General features: G+C 32.7%; 1 protein-coding gene across 1 annotated transcript; it reads left to right on the forward strand.

The window, feature by feature from the left end:
- The first annotated feature begins 7,276 nt into the window (after positions 1-7,276).
- On the forward strand, positions 7,277-8,612 carry LOC143597123 (uncharacterized). Its single transcript, XM_077075713.1, has 5 exons — positions 7,277-7,457; positions 7,577-7,759; positions 7,839-8,071; positions 8,157-8,303; positions 8,424-8,612. The coding sequence occupies exons 1-5, from the start codon at positions 7,277-7,279 to the stop codon at positions 8,610-8,612; spliced, it is 933 nt and encodes a 310-aa protein (XP_076931828.1).
- Positions 8,613-8,927: the final 315 nt, after the last annotated feature.

Below are 8,927 nucleotides of genomic sequence, written 5' to 3' on the forward strand. Positions count from 1 at the left end.
TGATTCCTCTATTCCCGGTTGATGAGATATGTCCTGTTTGTCGTAAGGCGTGTTTATGACTCCAAGATCCGCAAATGTAGTTTTTAAAAGATTGGGGTTTGCAATTCAAAATGGGGTAGCAGCGCAGCTTGTTGTCCGCTTACCTTCTGTTTCGATGTAATCTGTATAGTTTATTACCGACTAGAGGTGTATATATTATAATGAAGAGGATGCCTAGTCATACTAAAACATAGATTAAACTTAACATATATAGATCTGATTACAAGATGTTCATGCATAAATACAAGATTCTATCTCTTCGAATACATTGCACGAGAGATTGGTTAAATAATTTGATGATGCTGACATTCCCCATAGTAGTTCATCAACGCACGCCTTCATTGTTTTTATCAGTAGCAACTGAATAGGTCGCAATAGCTAACCCTTCAACAGTGTTAGTGGCAATGACATAATCTTATTTTGATTACTATTCTTTGTTTAAGTGAAAAAAAAACAAAAAAAAAACACATAACAAGCATACAATTTCCAATTAAATATATCTAGAAAATATCCGTTTAAAACGTTATAGATAAAGTATTAGTACTTTTTGGAAACATTATGTACTAGAAGATTGCGTAAACAGGTAACAAAGTCGTGTTTCTTTTACGAGTTTTACGCGGCTAACTAAAACTTCAAACACACATCAGTGTAATCTTTTTATAAACAAATGCAAATTTAAGAGATCATAAATACACCACTAAATAAATTAAAAAAAAATACATAAATACTCATACATTCTTGTAAAAGTTCTAGAAGTATATACTTGGGCATAAATCTTCATTTATAAATGGAATATAAATCTTCATCAAGTAATCATCTTAAGATAACTTCGAAGAATTTAATGTTGAATTAAATACTATTATAACCTAGCCCCGAATTACTCTCAAAAAGAATTTTATTATACCACCAACACTTATGACAATTAGCCTCGTATTTAAATGTATTTAAGATAATGACAAGCAATTAGTAGGTAACCATATTAACCAACTAATACTCAGATATTCTCCTTGGATTATTTTCAGAAACAACCATATATTTATTTTATTTTAGGTAAAGCTCACATAATCTAATTAATACCATATAAATACTCCTTAAAACAAACCCTACTTTTCACACATAAAACTCTTGAACCAAACACAAATCCATCCGACGGCAACATAACCAACACCCGAAAACACCAAGACGACAGTATTGAGAATTTTGTGCGGCAGAACACCCGAATGATAGTTCAACATAATGTCGAAAAGCCGAGCTGCGGAAACCGCCATCAACGTCTCTACAAGTGCAAGGATTGCAACAAGGAGTACGACAGCTTTCAAGCTCTAGGCGGTCACCGTGCGAGCCACCGCACTCCTAGACCAGGGACCGCAGCCTCGGAACCCAACCAGAAGTTGCATGAATGCAAGGTTTGTAAAAAGGGTTTTGAAATCGGGCAGTCGTTGGGCGGGCATATGCGCAAGCATTGGAAGAAAGAAGTGAAGGGTACTACGGATACAGATAATGTTGTGGCTGAGGATTCGTGTTCTTCGTGTTCGTCAGAGTATTCGACGGTTGTGAGTCGAACGAAAGGTGAGGTGGTTTTCAAGTATGATTTGAATCTGACTACGGATGAGAATGAGTGTGTTAATGGGGTTGGATTAGACCAAGATTCTTCACTAGAGTCATGATTAAACTTAGTTTGTTTATTTATTCATATGTTAATAGGATTCCAGATTTTATGCCCTAAGTTATGAATATGATTTGTCATTATCATGGTTATATACATGATTAATCTTCAATATACAAAGGTTTTGTAGTTAGATATATCTATCTGTAAATTACTCTTTTTTTATGTAACGAATTGAAAATCGAGACCATTCGCAGAGGAATTGGAGAAAAGTTGGAATTTTGGTGGGTTAAAGAATAAAGGTTCATGCTTTTTTAGTTTAGTATTATTCAATTGCTTCATGTTGTGGCTCTTTCGTATGTGTATAATCACTTACCTTCTCAAATAAAGATGTCACTAGCTAGTTACTCACACAATTTACAGAGTGGACTCTCGCAGCCAATGTTTAAATTGAATCGATTGGGCCAACAACAAGCTAGTTTTTTTAACACCAAAGGTTCTGGCTTTGAGTTCCGTAAAATATACAAATTTGCGTTTAAGAAGATTATTTTTTTTTTTAAATAAAGTCTCTTAAAACACCCAAATCGACTGGACTCTAAAAAGTCTCTTAAACACCCAAATCGACTGGACTAAGAACAAGCTAACCCTCTAACCGGTTTGATTGGCATGTGTTGAACCAACATTGGTAGGGCGTGCCGGTTATTCATGAGTGGTGATTGGGCTGGTTTTGCATATCTTTTTTGTAGAAAATATATATACTTTTATTAGAAAAAACTGGGTGGATATTACCATTACGCCCTCAAATACATGATTTTATTGACTTTTTGGATGGTCGTTAGTGTAAAGCATAAAAAATGAGACATTTTGCCATTTGAAGGACAAAGAGTAAAGTAAACTTTTTAAATAACCTAATTATAACTATGTTTAAAAAACCAAAATTGTAATTTAGTGATTTATTAAAACTATTCTCTAAGTCTATTTATTAAAACTTTTTTTTTTACCAACAAATGAAATTTATTAAAACCAAAAGATTTAGCAAAGAGCTAAATCCAGAGTACCATTACATCACAGAAGAATACTGTTCTCTAAGTCTATTTATTATTTTAATTATTCTTGCAAAGAAAAGAATTTGTTTTATTCCAGTAAATATATTCATCAAAATAATACACTGATCATCTTAAAAAGAAAACAAATTTGTTATATTTCTTAATATATAATCATCATAACAATATACTGATGGAATATATTCTTAAATTAGTTAAGATTGTAAATCAATAACGTGACAGGCACGTTTTAAAAACGTTGCAAGTTTACAGAAAGTGAAAACGGGTACGTTGTACGTATAAAAGAATTTGGTGGTCATTGGGCCTTTATCCATTAAGGCATTATCTTCATTGACTCATTGTATCTTTAACGTTTTGGGTCGTGGCCCAATAATGCAGTCGTCTGACTTTTTATATTGGAGCTCTTTCTCAAATTCCAATGAACACTCCATAGACCCATACCACATGGTTTTAGCCTTTTAAGTCAATAGGTCTCTCAATTTTTTTCTTTTCTTTTTTTTATCTCAACCATACCACATGGCTTATTTTGAGACATGAACTACATCGTGTACTCCATTTATTTCTTCTAGCAAGCGTAACCAGTATGCTACAGGATCAATTTGTTGACATAACTTTTCTGTATATCCGTCGATGCTTTTAGGCATTCACGAGTGGAGCTACATCTGACAGATTAATAGGATTAGAAAATTTATGGTTTATTGTAGGGTTCATTGGTTTGGAACCGGTCTCGTAAACTAAACCAGCTAAACAATTATTAACCCACTAAGACTAGGAAATTTAAATTCAAATAAAGATAAACATAAAACTTCAATAAATTTTAAAATAAAAGATTGGTTTCATATCCTTTTTTTTCTTTCATTGAGATCGACCTAGCCACATCTTAATTTATCTTTAACAAATCAGGTTTGTATTTATCAACTTTAATAAAAACTACTTTTAACGTAAAGTGATTTAATAATTATGTTAAGCACACAATCTTTTAAATATAATATACATATAGATTATTAATTAACTGATTTCGTGTTATTAAGTTTTTTCTTTTCACTTTTCACATAAATCTTTTAATAATTATAAAAGAGAAAACACATTTTTTTCTTAAACCTACTATTTTACTGAACTTTTAAAATTTTTAAATGTTTCGATTCCAGGTAAGAGAATTGGTCTAAACCATAAACTGTCAAGTTGGTTGGTTTAGTTTAGTTTTCAGAACACATGTAGTTAGCGGTTCGACTAAGAGGTCATGTCTGAAACAATGAAACGTACCGTTGACATTCTATATGCATACACACTTTGTTTTCTAAACGAGTATCATATCCCTTAAGAAAGTTTTTAACACAATTTAAGGCTAAGAGCACTCTCATCCCTTCCATTATTTGTTAAATCCAAACCTACACTAAAAACCACTCCATTTTTCTCTCTTATTTTCAATTAAATACTACTTTTTTTATATCTTTATCATTAAAGTTTCTCTCTTCTTCACTCACAACCCCTTTCAAGATATATTAAAAATTTATAGAGTGTTACAGGAAATTTTCAAATATATAGAAAAATCACTACACTTTCCCCTCCACTCACAACATCTAAACCATCCCATAAATTATGAAAACCTCACTCACAGAAATTTGATGGATGATGGATGAATTGAGAATGCTCTAATAAGATGCATCAGCATTTGGCCATTTAGTAATTTAGTAGGTTATTTAGCCGTGCATGACATGGGTGAAAATGTAGAAATCGTCAAGTAAGCATATATAATTTCAAACGACAAGTATTTTTTAATATATTTTTTGAACCAGGAACATGATTTTTAATTGCAATTCATATTCATACGCAAACAAAGTACTAAAATACATAAATTTACAGAAAATGACTTTACATAGTAGAATATTTACGAAGAAAAATTAAAACTTCAAAACATACACTTCATAAACTTTTAAAAATAATCTATAATATATGTAAACGAAACCCTTAAAATCCTACGTGTCGCGATATGGTCGCTCCCTCCTTTTATGGAAGCCACAAGATTGCTTGATTTTTAAATGGGGGCCTCTCATTAATTTAACCCAAATTCATGGGTATGGGTCTTACCAAAACTAGATAGCTCTTAAACGGGTTATAACATCTCATTAAATTAAAAATTAATCTTACCAATTATTTGATATGAAAATCCTATAAAATAGGGATATACTAAAATTTAATATCCAATTTAAAAAAGAAAAAGATTTTATTTATAATTCATAAACAATTTTATAGTAAAAACATACGCTGGTCATAGATCACCAAATGCAGATAGCTTTTAAACAGGTTATAACATATCATTTATCTATGAAACTCTTTCATCATCAAACTCTAAGTATATTATTAACTTTCTTACAATAAAGAAAATTAAAATCCAAAAAATAAATAAATTTTAAAAAACAAAAAATGTAAAACAACCATTCTCTCAAGCCATCAGATTGCTTTATTTGTAAATGAAGGTTTCTCACGCATTCGACCCGAATTCACGGGTAAAGGTCTCATCAAACCTAGATAACTCTTAAACGGGTTATAACATCTCATTATATTAAAAATTAATCTCATAAAATATTTGATATGAAAATTCTATAAAATAGGGATATACTAAAAATTAATATCCTATTTTATTTAAAAAAAGATATCATTTATAATTAAGAAACAATTTTATAATAAAGAAAATAAATGGGTAATGAGTATCACCAAACCCAGATAGCTTTTAAACTGGATTATAACATATCATTTATTTGTGAAACCATTTTATCATCAAACCTCAAGTATATTAATTATTAACTTTCTTACAATAAATAAAATTAAAATCCAAATATACATATATAAATATTAAAAACGAATAATGTAAAACAACCCCCGTAATACGGGGGGATAAAATCTAGTATTAAGATAAAACAAACAAACTTTACTAGCATTAGTCTGGAAAGCAAGCAAATAAAAAAATAAGCATCTAGAAAAGATTCCCGATAAGCATCCAAGAATGATTTGGGCTTCTTTTCTTCCTGGATCGGGAACACAGTTGATGCCATAAACATTCATATACCAATCTAACAACATAGTGACTAACTGACTGTGAAAACTGTTTTTACAATTCATGTGAAAAGTCTTGCATCGTAAAACTGAAGCACGTCCAAAACGCATTTAAGAACCAGAACCAAATCGAAACCATTTTAAAATGACATGTATTGACCACAATCAAATCTATATGTTTTGAGAATGAACTATTTTAACCCTAGCCAAATCAATATTTTCTAAAATTGAGGAAATCGATACGTTTTGAGAATGCCCCATTTTAACCCGAAGTAAATCAATATCTTCTAAAATTGAGGAGTATGGCCCGAACCAAATAGATACGATTTTAAAAAGACCCGTTGAAACCCAAATGAAATCGATACCTTTTTATATTGACTCATCGACCAAATCTAAACTAATACCCTTTTAAAATGACCCGTTTTGATCCGAGTGAAAGCAAATTGAAACATTGATAAAATGACCCATTTCACAAATGAAAATTGAAATAACACATATGAAGATTAAAAAGAAAAATGAAAGGTAACACATACAACGTTCTTAGCTTTTGAAATCTTTTCTACCAAACATGAATTCATTAATACTGGTTATAAAGATCCAAAAAAATATATAGCTTTAATGACGTCTACCAACTTGAAAGTTGAAACTTATATGAACCTTTCACTTAATTTATGACCCTCCATATTCTTTCATTTTTCAAGAGACACTAAAACCAAACACCAAACGAACTAAATACAAATTAAAACGAAACTAAATTGGAAAAAACTAAACAAAACCAAAACCGAAAACCTAAATTAAACCAAATACCAATAAAACTAAAACAAAAACATAAATGAAACTGGAAAACTAAAACCAATAACTCTGAAACCGAACCAAAACAAAAAACTGAATAAAGTTAAACCCATCTAAAACAAAACTAAAAAAAATCGAAACGAAATGAAATAAATTCATAGAAACTAAAATCGAACAAAAACCAAAAACCGAAATGAAACCAAAATTAAAAATAAATACAATGAAACTTTGAAAAGAAAAACCCGAGCTCGTTAAGAACACATGTATTAATAGTAGAGTAGATTAGAAAACGTTGAATGTAAATGAATTAAATGTAATTTAATTTAATTTTGAATTACTTTATTAACAAAAATTATAAGAATGCATATTTTATAGTAGATTTGCATGTGATTGATGATCCGTGACAGACAAATGTACCATCATTACTTTCTCCTATATGTGCCCCACTTCTCCTTTGGAAGTTTTCTATTAGACTATGCACTATGGGGCGCGGTGGGCTCCAAACACCGCCAGAGGGCGCTGATAGGTGGGGCGCAGAGGGGGGAGCGATGGAGGGGAAGATGGGCGCGGAAGGGGGGTGAGGTGGGGGGCCCACCACCAATGGCTATAAGACCATTTAAAAATTTTTTTTAAATAATATTATTTATATATATACCATTCACCCAATCTCTACAAACATCCCATTCTTCTATTTAAACTTTATAAAACTTTCTCCCCAAATATGTCTTCCGACTCATCTTTCACGCCTGACTTCCAGCCTGATATCGACGATATTTCCAATTCGGATTCAGAGGATGAAGCGATATTTAGTGCCGTTCTAGAGGCTGCCCAACTCGTAGTCCAGCATTGCGAAAGCTCACAACCACTAAAAAGACGACCTCATCTTCAACAGGATCGCGTAGGTGCGCATGACCGGTTGATGAAAGATTATTTTTCGCCGGACGCGACTTTTGATTTGGAACAATTTCGGCACCGTTTTCGGATGAGTCGCCAACTATTTTTACGAAAGTTGGTGATTTAGAAAGCGTTTATGCATTCTTCCAACAACGGGCGGACGCGAGAGGTAAACCGGGATATTCAACAATGCAAAAATGCACGGCGGCAATTCGTCAACTAGCGTATGGGACTGCAAGCGACGCCATGGAAGAGTACTTACAGATGTCGGAGACAGTGGCTCGTGAAGCGCTTCACACATTCTGCGAATGTGAGTATTAATATTCTAATTATTTATTTCAAAACCATAACATTTTAAGCATGAATTTCATAAAATTTGTTAAACTTAGGTATTCCACAACTATATCATAAAAAATATTTGAGGAAATCAACTCAAAGCGACGTACAAAAAACATACGAGGTGCATCATCAAAGACACGGTTTTCCCGGGATGCTTGGTAGCCTCGATTGCATGCATTGGGAATGGGAAGCCTGTCATGTTGCTTGGCAAGGTCAATATCATCGGGGTGATCATGATGGCCCAACAGTTATTCTTGAGGCGGCTGCATCATTTGATCTTTGGGTATAACATGCGTTTTTTGGGATGCCCGGTGTAAACAACGATGTAGCTATGATTAATGCGTCCCTTATTTTTGACCGCCTTACAGACGGAGTCTCACCCGACATCTCATTATCTAGTCGACGGTATTTATCCGGAGTGGGCCACGTTGGCTCTTAGCTTTACGTGCCTGACTGACGAAAAACAGCAGTATTTCAAGAAAAAACACGAGTCGGCAAGAAAAGACATCGAAAGGGCATTCGGTATATTAAAAAAACGTTGGTCTATCATTAGACAACCGACTCGTTTTATATAAATGGATAAGTTAAGAAACATAGTGTACACTTGCATTATCTTGCATAATATGATATTGGAGGACTCGGGTAGAGCAGTTTGCCAAGACGAATACAATGATGAGCCAGAGACGACCTGTACACTAAACGAAGATGAGAAACTTGCTAATTTATTAAAAACACGAAAAAAGGAAACCAATTTTAGCATTCGATCGGATTTGGTTGAACATTTTCAGAGTAATAAGCAAGATGACGGCGAAGACGACGACTAAAAATAGCTTTATTTTATATGTTTTTTTATTTAATTTATTTTGTATTATATATTATTGTATTGTTTTTTTTTGTTTTATAAAAAAAAGAGAAAAGGTTGGGCTTCAAAGCCCCCTCACCATAGAGGGGCATTATGCCCTGGGGCTTCGATGCCCCAGTGTCCACGTGGCACTGTAAAGGGGATTCGAAGCTCCCCACCATAACACACAGCCTTATGTACATTTTTACCCTTAGCTTTAATTTTTAAATGAATGAAGATCAGTTATTAAATATTAAGAAAAACACTTTTAAGACAGAAATGGATTAATAAAAATTTG

The sequence above is a fragment of the Bidens hawaiensis genome, unplaced genomic scaffold (assembly GCF_021521415.1).
Source record: "Bidens hawaiensis isolate Kalapana, Puna unplaced genomic scaffold, B.hawaiensis_p1.1 tig00047609_1, whole genome shotgun sequence".
NCBI classification, from domain to species: Eukaryota; Viridiplantae; Streptophyta; class Magnoliopsida; order Asterales; family Asteraceae; genus Bidens; species Bidens hawaiensis.